This window comes from Rhinoraja longicauda, chromosome 7 (assembly GCF_053455715.1).
Source record: "Rhinoraja longicauda isolate Sanriku21f chromosome 7, sRhiLon1.1, whole genome shotgun sequence".
In the NCBI taxonomy this organism is placed as follows: domain Eukaryota; kingdom Metazoa; phylum Chordata; class Chondrichthyes; order Rajiformes; family Arhynchobatidae; genus Rhinoraja; species Rhinoraja longicauda.
Window position 1 is genome coordinate 16,790,349 of NC_135959.1, and position 20,097 is coordinate 16,810,445.

General features: G+C 41.5%; 1 protein-coding gene across 4 annotated transcripts in view; it reads right to left on the reverse strand.

Annotated features, from left to right (window-relative positions):
* The window catches only part of LOC144595108 (anosmin-1-like), a 165,070-nt gene that overhangs the window by 17,874 nt on the left and 127,099 nt on the right, over positions 1-20,097 (reverse strand). For all 4 annotated transcript variants that reach the window (XM_078402174.1, XM_078402173.1, XM_078402175.1 and 1 more), the window contains exons 6-8: positions 19,652-19,781; positions 1,457-1,662; positions 155-299 (exon numbers count right to left, since the gene is read on the reverse strand). In XM_078402174.1, the coding sequence (XP_078258300.1) occupies positions 155-299; positions 1,457-1,662; positions 19,652-19,781 (481 nt within the window). The remainder of the gene's footprint in view (positions 1-154; positions 300-1,456; positions 1,663-19,651; positions 19,782-20,097) is intronic.

Genomic DNA, 20,097 nt, shown 5'->3' on the forward strand with positions numbered 1-20,097 from the left:
GGTTAATTAGCTTTGGTTAACATTTGTAAGGACTCAAGGCACAGGTTATTACAGTTAAATAAATGTTCAAAGAATTAGCACAATGTAAGCTTCTTCATTTATAGTCATTGCAGTTAGTATTGCTCCAAAAGTCAGAAAAAATATGATTCCTTACTCGTGCTGGGTATTCGAGGGGTGCCAAAATACAGAGACACTTTGGCACTTTTTAGACGTACTTGACTCCAATATGCCACAGCTTGCAGGTCCACCATATAGCTATTGTTAGGCAGGAGTCCCTCCAGGACCACATGGGTTTGAGCCTGTAGGAAATAGGAAACACCATTGATGTGTGTACAATACCTGATCCTAGCACAAAACTTACAAGTTTAGATTTCAACTCTGAATTCATGCAATAAATGCAACTGTGGCATTTGAAAGCCGAAGGCCTTTGCTTTACCCGATAAATTCAGTCTTTATGGATTGAATTGGAACCTTCAAACTCCAAACTAAGTGCATAGTCATGAGTGAGAAGCAAAGTTATAATTTATTACTGTCATCAAAACCATATAACATCAAATGACATTCCCATTTTCAGTCAAACTTATGTGAAGAAAGGAAGGATAATGATAATGTATCACTCCAGTCAGGGCCGTCTTTACAGCATTATGGGCCCCGGGCAAAGCAGTGTACTGGGGCCCCTACGACAACTACTCACGACCCCAGTTGTCCCCCTCCCCAGTGCCCATTCTCAGGCCCCCCCATTCTCTCCCCCCCAGACCAACTGTTACTCTCCGCCACCCCCAATTCCCCAGCACCCCCATTTCCCCCACTCTCTCTTCCCCCCCACCACCAACCCCCACCCTTGCTGTCCCCCTCCCCAGTCCCACTCTGCCTCCTCCCACCCCCACTCTCTCCTCCTCCCACCCTCCCCGTCGCCCCCACCGTTACTCTCCCCCACCCCCCTTTCCCTACCAGCCCCCCCCCTGTCGTGCCGGCGAAAAGCACTTACCGAAAAGCACTTAGTGATGGACTTAGGGTGCTACATTGTTGCGAAAAGCACTTACAGATCGCTGTGAGAAGCACATAGGGATAGAAAAGCAAAGCACTTAGGGAGCTAATTGTTGCGAAACAGATCGCTCTGAGAAGCACTTAGGGATGGAAAATGTTGCGAAAAAAACACTTAGGGACCGAAAATGTTGCGAAAAAAGCACTTATTGAACCTACATTTTTAAAGTAGTATTTATTTATTGCAAGTCACTTAACATACACAGATCAGCATGGGGCCCCAATGCTCATGGGGCCCCGGGCAAGTGCCCATCAGGCCCATGCGTTAAGACGGCCCTGACTCCAGTATTAGATGGATTTACACCAAATATCTTGGAGGTCTAATATATCTGGTCCTTCACTGCACAAGGAAGTAGTTTGTCAGACAAAGCATTTGTAGTTTATATTTTCTTTAAACAATTCAGTCACTCACTCCATTTATAGTTTTCCTTCTTTTGCTTTTGGCTGGCACCATAGACTTTGTGTTGACCGTCCAGCTCCAGAAGACTTTATAATGGTGTATAGGAATATCAGGTTCTTCTAGCACTTCCCAGAGGATCCTTGTGGTAATGGTGCCATCGCTATTGGCAGTAAAATTGCTGACTCTCACATTAGACGGTGCAGCCGGGGCTGAAGGATCTGAAACCAGGTGGAGAGAATCAATGAGAACTAACGATTCAGCAGTGTGGTGAGTCTGATTGTGAACTTTTAAAAGTCAGAAAACACACTGAAACCTGAATTTAAAATGCCAAGATGGCAGCATTTAACACAAGCTCTGATTCGGCAATCACCAGTAAGCATCCATTAATTCCCAAAGAGCATACTGAAACCAAAATAAAATTGCAATTTACTGAGGCTTACTGAGGGTAATTATTTTATTTTCCTTTTGTGGTTAAATGTTCTACCACCCTATATGTGAGCATCATGTGCGTGTAAGTGGTGAAGTTCACAATGCACAATGTAAGACAAAGTTGGAAGTGCATAACTCACAGCAGGATGTGTATAGTGCATAACTCACAGCAGGATTTTCAATGTCTCCTTCTACCATCTGGTCTCAAAATTAAAATCCTCCTTTTCTTCTTTACTTCTTGTTTGAAAAGCAAAAACTAATATATTTTTTAATCCGTTTCTGTTTCCACCCAAGCCAGGGAGCGGAACATTGTCCCTCAGTCAACATTAAACAATCATAAACAGGCCCTTTGGCCTACCGAGTCTACGCCGACCAGCAATCTCCGCACACTAACACTATTCTTCGCACACTAGGGACCATTTATAATTTTACCAAGCCAATTAGCCTACAAACCTGTATGCCTTTGGAGTGTGGTAGGAAATTGGAACACTCGGAGAAAACCCACACAGGTCACAGGGAGAACGTACAAACTCCGTACAGACAGCACCCTTAGTCAGGATCGAACCCGGGTCCCTGGTGCTATAAGGCAGCAACTCTACCGCTTTGCCACTGTGCGGTAGCCCCAATCAGAAAGTGAATTTCCATACTGCCAGAAAATAATCTTCACAGTGACCATCCTATGGCTTCATCTATTGATTACTTGAGTTTTGAAGACCTGCACCCATTAGTCAGTTTTGAAGACCTGCACCCACTACAGATGCTGGTTTATACCAAAGATAGACACAAAGTGCTGAAGTAACTCAGCGGGTCAGGCAGCATCTCTGGAGGAAAAGGAATAGGTGATGTTTCAGGTCGTGACCGTATAGTTGGGTCGGGAGTCTGAAGGTGTCCTTTTCCTCCAGAGATGTTGCTTGACCCGCTGAGTGTGGCACAGAGTTAAAGAGAGTCATAGTCATACAGTGTGGAAACAGGCCCTACTTGCCCATGCCGACCACTCTCTCTCTCTGTCCACCTCACTCTCTCTGTGTGTCTCAGATGAAAGCATAAAGGTTATTTTGGCAGCATCACTGCCCCAACACAAACACACATTCATCTCCCCCAAGGAAAGATAGCTTGACCAAGTCCTGCTTCCACTGCCACCCACCAGGGACATCCCCATCAAAGCACAGGCCCATTCCCCTCAGTCATAAGAGCAAAGAGATTAACCTAGCTAAGAACAAAGGCTGGACGTTTGGCCTCGATCCCAAAGTTTTGCCAAATATAAATCAATCAGAACATTACCTGGCTTTGGACATAAATGTCAGGACTTCCTCCAGTGTTTGGAAATTAGAACATTAGCTAGCTTAGGACTTGTAAGTGTCAGGACTTTTTCCAGCCTTTGGAAACTCTCTGTTTAGGGAGCTTCTGTCTCTGATACTGCTTTACTTTGCCAACCTCTATCCCCCAGACCTCTCCTATCAGTCATGGCAGTTCTGCGATTTAGAAAGTAAGCACACTATTTGCTAGAAATGGCACAGTCATGTCTCCCCCATTTTCCTTTTAGAATTATGGTGGGAAACTGGCAGAACTCCTGAAAAACTTCAAGGCTTTGACATTACTGGGCACAGGAGAAAACCTCCAAGCCATCAATCAGCGTTGGAGTTTTGGAGTTGAGCTCAAATCTCAGGAGTCTGGTAATTTATTCACTACAGAGAAAAATAAGAGGATTAACTTAATCTTATCATGAATTTATCCTTCAGTAATTGAATGCAGGAATGTGTTAAAGTAAACCTCATTATTTTATGGATTGCTTTTAAAGGGGACACCCCTTAGTTAATTCTGAAAGTCTACCTGATTGTATGACTCATTCAACATGATTTCTGCATTCCTTTGGTGTGCCATTTTCCCGTGATAAACAGGTGATCCAAACAAAATGAAAATCTAAAGTGCTGTTTTTTTTCCAAGCCTTGTTTGGGGAATCTTCCTTTTATTTTACATAGCTTTTTGTGTTGATGAAAGAAAAGTATGATTTAATTAAAATCTATTTTATTTTCATTGTTGCACCTGCTGTGCCTTGAACAAAATTCTTTGAGTGTTCCATGACATTAACAGATTTGAAAAAATGATAAGTACATCTTCTTGAATCATCTCATCCAATACTTCTGAGAAGTTTGCAAGGCTTCAAAGTCAGGCTAAGAAAAGTTGTTTATTTTTTCAATAACAGTGTGGGTTTTCTCGATGGCAAAAATGCTTTTTTATTAAAATAGATGAGCAGATGAGCAGATGAAAATAAGATTTTAAATGGTTTTAGGCTAACACAAACATGGCCTCCTGCCAGACAATACTTCATTTCGAGAATAAGTGGTCTGCCAAGTAATAAGCTCAATCCAGGAGGCCTTTACCTTTACAGGTCAATTAATTATGACTGCTGTATTTTGCACAGTGCCCTGCCCTGGTCATTTATCATGCTTTCCCTTCAATGCACCTCTCAAACCTCAGAGATGGCTTCAATGGGCTGTATTGATGGATACTCCTCTTTTTGTAATTTGGAGCTGATTTTGGAAGTAGAATCTGTTTTATTTTTTTATTCTTTATTTTCATGACTTCACATTATGCACTGGCATGGATAGAACATTGGCTGGATGACAAGAAACGGGGAGAGGGTATAAATGGGTCTTTTCCGGATTTGAAATCAGTGGTGTAACACAGGGACAAATGCTGGAGCCTCAACTTTCTATCATTTCCATATATCTCTTGGATTAAGAGACCAAATATATGGTTGGTAAATTTGATGATGGGACAAAGGTAGATAGGAAAGTGAGTTATGAAGAGGTAAAGAGGCTGCAGAGTTAGATAGGTTAAGTGAGTTGGCTAAGGACTGGCAAATGAAGTATAATATAATCATAATCATACTTTATTAGCCAAGTATGTTTTGCAACATACGAGGAATTTGATTTGCCATACAGTCATAAAAAAATGTGAAATTGGCAGAATGTAAAAAAAGGAGATGAGGAGGAATTTATTTTGTCAGAGGGTGGTGAATTTGTGGAATTCATTGCCACAGACAGTTGTGAAGGCCAAGTCATGGGGTATTTTTGGGGACAGATTGACAGATTCCTGGTTAGTAAGGGTGTCAGGGTTATGGGAAGAAGGCAGGAGAATGTGGTTGAGAGGGAAAGATAGATCAGCCATGATTGAATGGCGAAGTAGACTTGATGGGCCAAGTGGCCTAATTCGACTCCTGTAACTTATGAACTTATTACCTAAAGTTTGATAAATTGCAGATCTCTGATATGCAGATTGGATCTGCCTTCCCCTGTATATTTTCACAATATGAATGAAAATAGGAAAATAGGAACACAAATAGGAATGTTATGCTTCAGTCATGCAGAGGCAGTGATCGATGCCAACTGAACTGTTGCATAAGTTACCGGTGTCATTTATCAATAAGGATGGGGACAAAACAGGCAAAGTTTACTCGATTAATAACTGGAATGAGCAGGTAGTCTTATGAGGAACGGTTGGACTGGCTTGGACTGTATTTACTGCGGATCGGAAGAGTAAGGTGATTTGATTGAAACCTGTAAGTTCTTGAGAGGTCTTGACATAGTAAATCTGGAGAGGATATCTCCTTTTAGGAAAGAATCTGGCATTAGAAGACTATCTAAATACAAGGGCCCGCCCATTTAAGGCAGAATTTTTTTTTCTTTCTGTGTCTTCCTCAAATGGTAATGGAACAAGAGTCTTTTTCATGACAGAAACAGATTCTGATAAGCAAAGAGGTGCAAGATAACTGAGGGTAGGAGAGATTACAGAATTGAGTTTGTAATTAAATCTGTTTCGTACTTATAGAGATGGGCATTGAAGGTAATATTTCAGGGCAAGAGATATAAAGTGTGTCAAAGTCTTGCGCAATGAGACAATGCTGTACCTAGCTGCTTAATTCATTGTTTGTATTTTGTCGGAGAAAGTTTCATAAAATGTATTACACCAATCATCTATAACTATAGCATATGTCCTATAACATTCATATTATATCATGCGTGAAGTGTCATAGAGTCACACAGCATGGGAACAGACTCTTCGGCCCAACTTGTCCATATTGACCAAGGTATCCCAAGCAAACTAGTCACATTGGCCCTCGCCTCAAATTTTCCCATCCATGTAGCTGATCAAGTGTCTCAAATGCAGGGTGTATTGTGCCAGGATGGGAGCTGCTTTACGTCCTCATCGTCCACCCTGGGCAGTTCTACGGAACTGGCAAAATTTGTAGCAAAGCGTCAACTACGGTACTCTGAAGCACCAATTGCCACTTTTGATTGTTGTGGTTGACATACGAAAGAATGAAAGCTATTGTGCCTGCCTAAACTACATCTGGCAGCTCATTCCACATACCCACCACCCTCTGTGAGATAGAGTTACCCTCGAGGTCCCTGTTAAATCTTTCCTCTCTCACCTAAAAGGTATGCCCTCTAGTTCTTTATTTCCCCATTGTGGGGAAAAGACTGTGCATTCACCCAGCATGTTGCCCTCATGATCTTATATACCTCTATAAGATCACCTCTTAGCCTCCTACATAACAAGACATAAAGTTCTAACCTGCCCATCTCTCCTCATAGCTCAGTCCTGATAATATTCTTGGAAATCCTCTACAGCAAGTGACCAAAACTGAACACAATACTCCAGCTGTGGCCTCGCAAACTCTTGTACAAAGGTAATATAATGTCCCAAAGTCTATACTCAATTTCTCACCGAGTCCACACCGACCAGCGATCCCCACATATTAACACTATCCTACACACACTACGGACAATTTAAACATAAACCAAGCCAATTTACCTACATACCTGCACGTCTTTGGAGTGTGGGAGGAAACCGAAGATCTCGGAGAAAACCCATGCTGTCACGGGGAGGTCATACAAACTCCGTACAGACAGCACCTGTAGTTGGGATCGAACCCAGGTCTCCGGCGCTGCAAGCCCTGGAAGGCAGCAACTCTACCGCTGCCCCACCGTGTCACCTCAATGTGAAGATCCTGCCCTAGTTTGACTTCCCAAATGCAGCACCTTGTGCTTATTTGAATTAAACTCAATTTTCCATTCCTCCGAACACTTGTCCAGCTGATCACAATCACTCTGTAATTCTTGATAGCCACATGTACATTCCACAAAGAACCCTACACACATCTTGTTTTGAGCTCCTCGTGTCTCATATGTATCCATCTAGACACCAGACAAAGGACTTAGTCATAAGCTAATAACTCATGTAGTAATGACAGGGATCATTGGAGCAGTAAGTACTTTATAGTATCCTTCATCTAATAGATGGTATTACAGAAGCAAATATAATTTACAAAATTGTAATATATAAAATATGTTTGTATAATGGACACCATGTGAGAAACCGTATGATAAATTACACACATCATGCTTGAGGTCCTTGTGTCTCATATGTACCAGGTTAGACACCTTACAAAGGACATTGTTAAAAGGTAGCAACACATAATGTTCACAAAGGTGTACTGACAATAAAGATAGCACAGTGAAAATGCATAGCCAGCAAAAGCAAAGGAACCATTGAAGGCGTTGAGTTGGCATGGACATACTAGCAGCGTGAACCTGAGAAACCCACAATTAAAAACCGGTAACAGCTGCTGAATTGAGGTGGGAAATGATAGCTCCACTGAAGAGACAAAAGTACAACATAGCCCAAAAATCAAAAATACTGCAGATACTGGAAATCTGGAGGGAAAAAAAAGATAATGCTGGAAAAATTGTGCTGGTCAAGCAGCATTTACAGAAAAAGATTTAATAGAGTCTTTAACCTGAAACATTGATCCTGTCTCTCTTTCCTCAGATGCTGCTTGACCTGCTGTCTGTTTAGAGCGTTTTCTGTTTTGGTATCATATAACATAACTGTCCAAGATTGGATAGATTGGAAATCTTGGTGGTCATAACAAAGGCAAGGAACCAATTCAACAATACATCGAACAGATGGAAATGTTTATTGGGGAAATAACATTGTCAAAATTGAGGGTGTGGGGATAAAGGATTGGAATAAAGCCATACGAACAAAGGCAGTCTATTCAGTCAAACTCGAGCCAGGTATTTATGCAATGTTGGCAAACTTACTGATGCTGGAAAATGCACAGAATTACAAGTTTGGAATCAATAATCAGAGATCAAGTGAGAAAATTAGCAATTATATAATTGTTCAAAAGAATTACGGAGGCATTGCAATTATGCAATTTATGCAACGGTGAAGAGAAGATTTGCAAAGATGTTGCCAGGACACGAGGGCCTGAACTTAGAGGAAAGGTTGGGCAGGCTAGGTTTTTTCCTTGGAGCACAGGAGGCTGACGGGTGATCTTATAGACCAGTCTAAGCCTATGAGGGGAAAAAAATAGGATGAATGCAAAGTCTTTTACTTCAGGATAGGAGAATCAAGAAACAAAGAACATAGGTTTAAGATAACAAGGTAAAGATTCAAAAGGAACCCGAGGAGCAACCTTTCACATAGAGGGTGGTGGGTATATTGAATGAGTTGCCAGAGGAGGTAGTTGAGGCAGGTTCATAACAGTCTTGACAAGACACTTGGAGTGGTACATGGATAGAAAAGGTTTAGAGGAATATGAGTCATTCGAGGACAAAGGGGATTTGTTTAGATGTGGCATCTTGGTTGGCAAAGACAATTTTGGCCAAAGGGCCTGATTCTGTGCTGTATGACTCCATGATTTTATGCTGGATTGTTTGATCACCCACAATGAATTATGTTTGTTTATGGACTAACTGATGACTATATTCAATCATCGCTAAATACATTTCATTATCTTTCAAATGAGCATAGACGTTAAAGAAGAAAATTAAGAATAAATTTCAATTTGTACAGAAAATTAGTGAAAATTCAATATGCAGGCCAATAACTGAAGCAATGGTAGGACCACCAACATTAATTTCTGGCTCAGAACGGTACCCAAAATATAAAGCCAATATGAGGTGTAAATTTTAGAAAGTGCACAGGTCAAGTATTAAAAAAAACCTCATTTTCAAAATGATAAAGATTAATAGTAAAAAAATACATGTTCAGAAGTTCTTGGAGCAGAATTAATCTGCTCCGCCATTCAATCATGGCTGGTCTATCTTTCAATCATGGCTGATCTATCTTTCCCTCTCAACCCCATTCTCCTGCCCCATTCCCCATAACCCCTGACGCCTGTACTATACTTACTTTACATGAATATTGGGATTGCTGCTGACTGCCCGATTAAGGGTGGGATAAGTGTGACCAGATGTTAAAGAAGGTGTTATTAGTGAGGAACCCATTAAAGTTGAGAACATGCCCTGGCAAGACTCTCAGAAGATTAGGACAAATGGAAAATTATCCTCCATAATGGAAAAAAGGCAAGGCTGCTGATTATGGTGGCTGATTATGTGAATAAACCTAATTTTCCAGGGGAGGGAGAGGCCGAGAGCATTGAAGTTGAATTGGAAAAATATATTTAACATGAATCGTGATCATGTTTAAAGAAGCTTGTTGAACATTAGGAAGGCACGTTGAAGGAAAAAGGCAACCAGCGCGCATTCACAGTAAATCAAATGCCAAATCGGCTGCTTACTAATACGGAACCTTATATGCTGCATGCTCAGATAGAAGTAAAGCTAAACTCTAGCTACATAGGATTTTGGCAAAAGTGGCGCAGAAAGATTAAGAGATATCGTTCATGATATTACCTGAGGTGGACAAGACCACATGGCTGCAGTGATCCAGGTTCAATCCTAACCTTAGGTGCAGTATGTGTGGAGTTTGCACATTCTCCCTGTGACCAAGTGGGTTTCCCCTGGGTGCTCTGGTTTCCTTCCATATGTCAAAGGTGTGCTGATCGGTTTATGGGCTAGTATAAATTGCTCCTTATGTATATGAGTGACAGGTAAATCCAGGAGTATTGAAGGGATAATAGGAAATAAGTTGGGGAGTGGGAATGTGCTGTGATCCAGTGGATCAAATGGCCTCCTATGATGTGAGAAAATCTATGAAAAAAATGAACAGAAAAACTGCACGAAATACTGGAGTAACTCAGTGGGACAGGCAGCATCTCTAGAGGACATGAATAGGTGATGTTTCGAGTCTGAAGAAGAACCTGACCCAAAGAGTACACTATTCATGTCCTCTAGATATGCTGCTTGATCTACTGAGTCACTCCTGAACTTTATGTATTTTTTAAGGCACAGAATCTGCACTTCCTTATGTCTATAAAAATACTAATTGAGCAGCAGATTATGAGCGATAGGCTCTGTGCACCTCTCGAGAATGTTGGCACATTAACGGGTGTTGAGGTTTTTTACTAGATTAGATTTACCTCATGCTTTTGTCCAGTTTAATGTAGATGGAGGAAGTTAACGATACTTAACAATTAACACCCACAAGGTGTTGAATTCTTATAGTGAATGACTTGATGAATAAAATCACCACTAAAAATATTCCCGGCTCCTGTGGGTAAGATGCTACAGGGAGTCCGGTGCTGCCTGTGAAGTCAGACTTATGTTTTAATTACAACTGTCACAGAGGAGGACTTGTGGGTGTTAATTGTCTGATGGTGTTCACTTTCTTGCGATACTTCAGGAAGTGCTCAGAAGACTTCGATATAATGTCAACGTAAATAAAAAATTGTGCTGAAGGAAGCGATTTGTGTCAGATTCAGGTGAATTTATTCATATGCACCAGGGTGTGATGAAATTCCTTGTTCACACGAAGCTCGTAGAGTAAATAGAATACAAGGTAATAATAGATACAGCAACAAAAATAACAAGAAATGCAAAGGAACAGAATGGTGCAAAGATTGCCGTGCAATCTGAAGTAGTGCAAAAAGTGAGTGTCTTTAAATGGGCAACAGCCACTTGAAGGGAAGATTGAAACCACCATCAAGACCAGAGAGCCTCCAAACCGTACTGAGGTGTGGTTTTAGAGATATCACGCTGGATTCCTACACAAATGCGCCGCAGTGTTGATTGACTCTATTTCATCAAACATACAAGAAAAACGATCACGTCAGTGGGGATCACTTAGCAAAGATACAGAATCTGTGCGAGATAACGTGTCCCATCTGTGCAATAAACAGTGAGTCCCCTATATTTGGTAACACAAACCATGTAGCAAAAGCCTGCTCACCATGTTCCTTACCATGAAGACTGCGCAGCTTCCATAGCTTATGTTTAGTGCAAAACAGCGTAGTCTCCAGAGTATACTAGCACACCAGCCAAAAATGAATAAACATCATGCTCTGATAGGGAAGGAAGCAATGGTGGTCACAATGTTTCACCAATTCCTGCTGGGAATACTATACTTGTTACTGACTAAAAGTCTTTGTGAACTATACAAGGGTCAAATTGGCGGCACGGTGGCGCAGCGGTAGAGTTGCTGCCTTACAGCGAATGCAGCGCCGGAGACTCAGGTTCGATCCTGACTATGGGCGCCGTCTGTACGGAGTTTGTACGTTCTCCCCGTGACCTGCGTGGGTTTTCTCCGAGATCTTTGGTTTCCTCCCACACTCCAAAGACGTACAGGTATGTAGGTTAATTGGTTGGGCAAAATATTTTTTTTAATTGTCCCGAGTGGGAGTGGGTGTAGGATAGTGTTAGTGTGCGGGGATCGCTGGGCAGCGCAAACTTGGTGGGCCGAAGGGCCTGTTTCTGCGCTTCTAAATTCTGCTCTGCTCATGGTAGCAACATTAAGGCACCAATGAAGATTGCCTAATGGGGGATACAGGCTTGTAGTAACAATGGAACTGCACATCAATATTATGGAACTCATGCAGACAACTTGGGTCTGGTAAGTATGAAGGCAAAGACCCAGGATACATCTGTTGCTTTACGTTTAGGTGTACTATTGTCACGTGTACCAAGGTACAGTGAAAACCCTTTTTTTTTGCATGCAATCCAAAGAGATCAAATGTACTATACACAAATACAATCAAGTCAAACTCAAGTATGATAGAGCTAAGGGGAAGATACAGAGTGTAGAATATTGTTCTCAGCATTGGAGCACATAGGTTCCATAGACGGAGCCCAATGTCCACAGTGGGGGTAGAAGTGAATTGGACAATATCCTAGATGATGGAAGGACCCTTCAGAAGCCTGAAAACAGAGAGGAAGAGAAGCTGTTCCTGAGTCTGGCGGTGCATGCTTTCAGTTTTAAGAAACATGTGTTTAAGAAACATTTCAACTGCCGCCTCCTGAACGCTGATCATTTCTCCAGTTTCGAGGTGCAACTAATTAAAGTAGGCTTAGCCTATCCCCTCTTAATTGTTCTTGTGTATCGCCCACCAAAAATGCATAAGGACTTCATCACCCAATTTGCTGATCTGATTTCTAGCATTTTGCCCAAATTTGACCGGATCATGATTCTTGGTGACTTTAATATTCATGTTTGCTGTCCCACTAAGCCTCTTGTGAGTGAATTTATGCACCTGGTTGAGTCCTTCAATCTGACTCTTCACACCACGGGACCCACTCACAAGTTAGGCCATACTCTCGACCTAGTGTTATCGTCAACATTATCTACAACATTGAAACTACTGAAGCCTGTCTATCGGACCACAGCGCTATCATTTTTGACGCATCTCTGCCTTTATCTCCCGCAAAATCTCATCTCCCTGTTCGCTACTCCCGCGACATAAATTCATTGACTGCCAGTAAATTCTCCGAGGCTCTCACAGCTGCCCCCAACATCTGCACTATTGAGGCTTCTCCCCCCCATCTCAGCACTGAGGATCTCGCCTCTTTATTTAATATCACTTGCTCTTCCATCCTGGATTCTATCGCTCCCCTTAAAATGAAAAAGCCTAAGCCCAAAGGTCGGCCTTGGCTCAATGACACCACCAAAGCCCTAAGAAGGGAGTGCAGAAAATCAGAAAGGAGGTGGAAATGTGACAAGCTTCAAATTTCCTTCGAAATTCTGAGAAACAATCTTCTCAAATACCAGGAAGCAGTAAAGTCTGCTAGAGCACAATACTTCTCTGACCTTATTTCCAAAAACTCTCATAACTCCAAGGTCCTATTTAGCACAATTACCTCTGTCATATGTCCCGCCCCCAGTCAATAGTCAATAGTCGTTTATTTACCAGCTTAGTTGGGTCCCCTGCTAAGTGCGAAGAATTCGCTAAATTTTTTACCAACAAAGTTGAGAATATTAGAATGAACATTTCCCCTCCCACCCGTGACCTAGCTGTCTCACTAGTCTGTTCATCTAAATTGGACTGTTTCCAACCCGTCACTCTATCCTCCCTTGCAAAGCTTGTCTCCGCTATGAAACCTGCAACCTGCCCCCTTGATCCTGCCCCCACTGCCCTTCTGAAGGATGTCATTGCAATAGCCGGTCCCAGCATCCTCTCTATTATCAACAGTTCTCTGGCCACTGGCACTGTTCCAACCTGTTTCAAGCACGCGGTGGTCCAGCCCCTACTGAAAAAACCTAACCTAGACCCCACCTTGCCTAGCAACTACAGACCCATTTCCAAACTGCCATTCCTGTCAAAAGTCCTTGAAAAGGCAATTCTAAACCAATTAGTGCCCTACCTGCACCAAAACACCACTCTGGAAAGTTTCCAGTCAGGTTTCAGAGCCCACCACAGCACTGAGTCTGCCTTGTTGAAGGTACACAACGACCTGCTTCTCGCCATCAACACCGGCGACTGTGTAATCCTGCTCCTTCTCGACCTCAGCGCAGCGTTCGATACAGTGGATCACACCATCCTTATTGACCGTCTCCGGTACGCGGTTGGCATTGATGGCACTGCCCTGAGCTGGTTCGCTTCGTACCTCAAAGATAGGAGTTTCGCCATCAACATAGGCAGTTATTCCTCTGCTCCAGCTAGCCTCTCCTGCGGAGTTCCACAAGGCTCCATCCTAGGCCCCATTCTCTTCTCTCTATACATGCTCCCCCTTGGCCAAATCATTCAAAGGCACAGCATTTCTTTCCACTGCTATGCCGATGACACTCAGCTTTACCTCCCCCTGAAACCCAACAACCAGTCAAATTTAAACAGCCTCTTACACTGCCTTGAGGACATAAAATGTTGGATGGCACAGAACTTCCTCCAATTAAATGAGAGCAAGTCTGAGGTCATCCTATTCAGCCCCCCCGACTCCATCAAATCGATAACAGGCAGTCTTGGAAGCCTATCCTGCCTAGTCAAACCGCATGTCAAAAACCTCGGCATGATATTTGACTCTGCATTAAAATTTGATAAGCAAGTCAACGCTGTGGTAAAAGCCAGCTTCTTCCAACTTCGAACCATAGCTAAAATCAAACCTTTCCTCCAATTCGACGACACAGAAAAAATCATTCACGCTTTCATTTCCTCCCGCCTAGACTACTGCAACTTCCTATACACTAAGATCAGCCAATCTTCCCTGTCCCGCCTGCAACTGGTCCAAAACGCCGCAGAGAGACTCCTGACGGGTACCCGTAAAAGGGACCACATCACCCCGATTCTGGCCTCTCTCCACTGGCTCCCTGTACGGTACAGAATCAACTTCAAGCTCCTCCTATTCACGTATAAAGCCCTAAATGGACATTCTCCCCCCTATATCAAAAATCTTCTAACCCACCTCTCTAACTCCAGGTCCCTCAGGTCGTCCGACTTGGGGCTACTCACTATCCCGCGGTCTAGGCTTAAGCTCAGGGGTGACCGCGCTTTTGCGGTTGCAGCTCCTAGACTGTGGAACAGCATCCCTCTCCCCATCAGAACTGCCCCCTCCATCGACTCCTTTAAGTCCAGGCTCAAAACCTATTTCTACTCCCTAGCGTTTGAGGCTCATTGAGGAGGCGCTGTGAACTGTTTGCGTGCTACTGTATGTTTCATTTTTTTCCTTAGTACCTAATCAGATGTACAGCACTTTGGTCAATGTGGGTTGTTTTTAAATGTGCTATACAAATAAAATTGACTTGACTTGACTTGACTTTTAATGTATTTTATGCCAGATGTGAGCTGGGAGAAGAAGGAATTACATTTGGCATGTAAAAAAAAATTAGAACACCAAGAAGCAAATGTATAAAACAAGGGATTCCAGAACAGAACTTCCTAAAACACCACTCCAGGTGTGAGAGTGTCTTACAAAATTGGACCAGCAGGAGCAAACTCATTATTGTGAATCAGATGTTTATAACATTTTAGTGTTAATCAACAGCCAATCAAAGTGATTGGAATAAATTATGCGGCAGAGATAGGGTAGACGGTCAGAACTTTCTCCCCAGGGTTGAAATGTCCAACACTAGAGGGCATTGCTGTAAAATGAGTGGGGGAAACTTTAATTGAGATGTACGGGGCAATATTATATTAGGAGAGGCTGGTGGCAGGGGTGGCAGTAGAGGTAGATAAGATGGTGGTGTTTAAGAGGCTTTTGGATAGGCACATGGAAGTGCAGAGAATAGGGGGATATGGATTATATGTGGGCAGATGAGATGAATTCATCCAGGCATCATGTCCAGCACAAACATTATGGGCTGAAGGGCCTGTCCCTGGGTTGTACTGTTCTTTGTTCTATGTGACCCGCCTAGAGCCCACGAGAGAGGAATTAAAATTTACTTTTACTTTTACTCCAAAAGAAGATATCACAAAATGCTGGAGTAACTCAGCAGGTCAGGCTGACCTGCTGAGTTACAGCATTTTGTGATACCTTCGATTTGTACCAGCATCTGCAGTTATTTTTCTTCCAAAAGAAGATGGCTAGACATCAATCCACAGCTTAGAAAATTTAGCTTTGAACAATTTATGAACACCAAAGAAATTTATCACTTTTCCTTTTTTTTAGAACTTAACTTTAAAAGAAAAAGCAGAAAAGTCAGTGGGAGGCAATGATGAAATAGGTTAGGGATGGCTGATCAAATATCACCATGAAACATTAACTCATAACCTTTCTTTCTCAGTCTGAAGAAGGGTCTCGACCCAAAATGTCACTCATTCCTTCTCTCCCGAGATGCTGCCTGACCCGCTGAGTTACTCCAGCATTTTGTGTCTACCTTTGATTTAAACCAGCATCTGCAGTTTTTTTTCCTACTTTTCTTCTAAGCTGTAGAACAACACCAGACTCTGCAACAGTAAATACCCCAGGGTTAACGTTGATGCCAAGGAGGCATGGAATGTGACCGAGTCTTGTTCAATCCAATTTGGAAGGTAAACTGGAGAAAGGGCAGTTGAAAGAGATTGAGTACAGAGCACTAGCTGCAAGGAGAAGAGATTTAGTTTGCCCACAGAGCTGGGGTCTTGAAACATCCTGGAGGTGAAAGATGAGAAGATGGGATATCAAGGAAACAAAGAAGGTTCATCATTTTAAAAGTTATTTCATATGGATTGACGAGAGTTTCAGCAAAGTTTGCACAGACCATGTGGTCCTACCACAACTAATTGGGAGAAGAACAAAGAAGACTGCATGATTAAAAATGTTCCTGATGTGAATCACACATTGTTCAAGAAGAGCCAACGCACAAGTCAGGAACCAGGATACGAAAACATCACAAAGTTGAATGATACGTCAACAACAGAAGATAAATCTCCACGGTCAACACAAGTAATATTCATACCTCTGTGAAGATCACAGCCGGTATAAAAGTGACACAATTAATTTGTACATTTTTAAAACTATTTTGAATCAGATTTTGTGAGGAAAAACAAGGAAGCAGAGAGTATTCAAGAATGCAAGTCGAATCAGTAGTAAAGAAAGCAAACTTAATGCTAGCATTTATTTCAAGAGCTCTTGTGTACAAAAACAGGGATGTAATGATGTGGTTCAAGAAGGCACTGGTAAGGCCACATTTGGAATATTGTGAGCAATTTTGGGCACCATATCTGAGGAAAGATGTGCTGGCTCTGGAGAGGGTCGAAAGGAGGTTTACAAGAATGATCTCAGGAATGAGTAGGTTAACCTATGATGAGCGTTTGTCAGAACTGGGCCTGTACTCGCTGGAGTTTAGAAGAATGAGGGGGGACCTCATTGAAACATACAGAATAGTGACCAGCTTGGATAGAGTGGATGTGGAGAGGATATTTCCACTAGTGGGAGAGTCTAAGACTAGAGGTCATAGCCTCAGAATTAAAGGACGTTCTTTTAGGAAGGAGATGAGGAGAAATGTCTTTAGTCAGAGGGTGGTGAATCTGTGGAATTCTTTGCCACAGAAGGCTATGGAGGCCACGTCAGTGGATATTTTTAAGGCAGAGATAGATTGATTCTTGGTTAGTACAGGTGTTAGAGGTTGTGGGGAGAAGGCAGGAAAATGGGATTAGGAGATAGATCAGCCATGATTGAATGGTGTAGTAGACTATACTCCTGCACCTATTTTTCTATGTTTCTATGTATCTCTAATGTCCTTATGACCTTAATTCTTCACAGATTCCATATGTGCAGAGTAATACGCACACGTGGCATATTATGTCCTTAAATGATTAAGCACATTGATATGTACTGCAAAATATGTAATTAGCGGGCACAAAAACAATCAAGATAAATGCTTTCAACTAATTGGGAGTTATTAGTCTTAGTTTCAGAAAGAAAAATTGTGACTAGCTGAAAATGTTACAAAGCTTCAAACATGCCATCTCTAGAATTTCTTCCAAGTGTTGTCATAGAGCTATTAAGGAAACCCAGATGCAAAAGTTTGTGCTCACATATCCTATTCAACTCAAAGCTTTCCTAACTTTTCTGCCACTTGTCTGCACTGCAGATTTCTGTGTCAAAGAGAAGAAAAGATCTGTAGTTATAGCAGTAATAGAAATTGCTGCTGGCGGGAGGGAGTTTTAGCTTAGCATTTTGTGTGATCATACACATTCTTTCAATACAAATCGATAATTATGTCAGATATCATGCAGCGAAGAAATACTTCCCTAATTAATGGCTGTGCTCTGAAATTTGAATTTAAAAAATAATGTCAATATTCTCCTGCAAACTTAAAGTAATAACATTGCATTCCAAGGTCATCTTTGGCCTTCATTAGTGCTGAATGATTATCAATGTGATTGCTGGTGACAAGAGCACTGGCTCTGCAACTATTATATCCAACCAAACACTACTTTATACAGGCCGAAAAACAGGAATGTTGAGTGTTTATTAAAACGTGAGTGATTGGGAAATGTGGTTGTGCACATGGGAACATGCAGCTGCAGCAGACAATTGATGGCAAATTGTTTGTTGGGGTTTACTGCAACATGATTTGAGAGCAAGGGTCGTTATTTTTAACCTTAATTAATTTGAGGCCACACCTGGGTATTTTTGGTCTCCCTACTTAAGAAAAAAGGATTCTTGTTGTGGAGGGTGAGTGTAAAGCCTCAACAGACTGGGTCCTGGGATTACAGGCATATGTGGAGATGTTGAGTTGGATAGTTCCCTACTTTATAGAGTTTAGAAAATTGAAGACTCATTGCAATACAAATAGTCACGGAGAGGTCAACAGGGCTGATATAAAGAGGAGGCTTTTCCTTACTGAGGAACCTTGAAGAAGAATATAAGAAAATAACTGCAGATGCTGGTACAAATCGATTTATTCACAAAATGCTGGAGTAACTCAGCAGGTCAGGCAGCATCTCGGGAGAGAAGGAATGGGTGACGTTTCGGGTCGAGACCCTTCTTCAGACCTTGAAGAAGAGGCTGCTTTCTCAAAATAAGGGGCAATGGAAATAAGGAGAAATGACTTCCTTAAAACCTGGTAAAGTTTGGAATTTTCTACCCCAGGATCAGTTAATAGTTGATGTATCTTTGGGTATTAGAAGAATCAAGGAAATTGAGGACAGGCCAGAAAAATAGCGTTGAATAACAGAACTAGATGCAAGGGATCAAATGGTGTCATCCTGTTCTTATTTCTATTGTGCTTACCTTTTAATTCTGTAAACTATATTCTGCACTCTGTATCTTCCTCTTTGCTCTGTCTATTGTACTTGAGTTTGACTTAAATTGTATATATGAATGGTATATCTGATCTGTTCGGATACATACAAAACAAAGCATTTCACTGAACCTTGGTACACTTAACAATAAAAAAACTAAACCTATTGGATTCAATATATTGATTCATGAGCACCAAAAGTCTGTGAAAATAATATCAATGCATCAATTACATATTACAGATTTTCAATGTAGACTGACTTCTTTGATGTGGAACAAGTCAAATAATATCTGACAAAACATGAGTTTTTTAATTTTACTTCATTTTTTATTTACTGCATTGAATTTAAAGCAATCCTTTAATCAAAAGATAGTTTATAATTAATGGATAGGGATATTGATGATAGCCAAGGATAATTTTTCAACCTGTTATAGGATTAACTCCCCTAATTAGCAGTCAAGCAAATGTACCAAATGTTTAGTTAGAATTAATTTTTAAATAGTTTGTGTCAATTATAAGGAGTTGAAATTCAACTGCTTCGTTATTGTAATATAATTATTTCAGCTTCAAAGTTTATGAAGTTAAATCTTTTTATAATTGTTGGACCAGGGAATCATGATTTTTCCTGGACTCACTAGTATTATAAAGGTTAATGTTTAACAGTGGAATTCACAGAGACAATAACAGGACCACATGGTTTTCATTGTATATTAGAGATTTACTGAGAGTTATGAGCACAGCTGAAAAGAATGCCCCATTCTGGCTAGACTATAAACTATATGCACCACAGAAACCACAGTTATTTCAGGTACTTGGCTAAGTCTGGGAAATTCCACCTGCTTTGAGACTTTGTTTCAGTGAATAGATGAATGCAGGTTTTATCCTTTGCCAAACCCTAGGCTGGTGAGAGAGGTAAGAAATAATACAAACCTTTTGAAGAGCGGAAATGTTTGCTGGGGGCTGTAAATCCCCGTGTACCGTGAACATTAATGGCAGCCACTCGAAACTGGTACCACCTATTGGGGCGAATATCAGCCAGTTGGACTCGTTCCTCTGTGGTCTGGTGGCACAAAAAAAAAAATTTTGTGAAAATAGTTTTAAGAACACCAAACCATCAATCTGAATCAAATATTTTTCCAGCAAAAAACAAATCTGTCCATATGGTACCACTTCTATGCTTTGTTACAAATCTTAAATGTGTTCAGTAAATGACATACTTTCCACAAAGTCCCTGATACAGACACACATGGGATGTATTATTCCCTCCTACTGTCACGGCATTGAGCAGTCTCAATAAAAAGAGATTCACCAGGATGTTGCCTGACAATAGACAATAGACAATAGACAATAGGTGCAGGAGTAGGCCATTCAGCCCT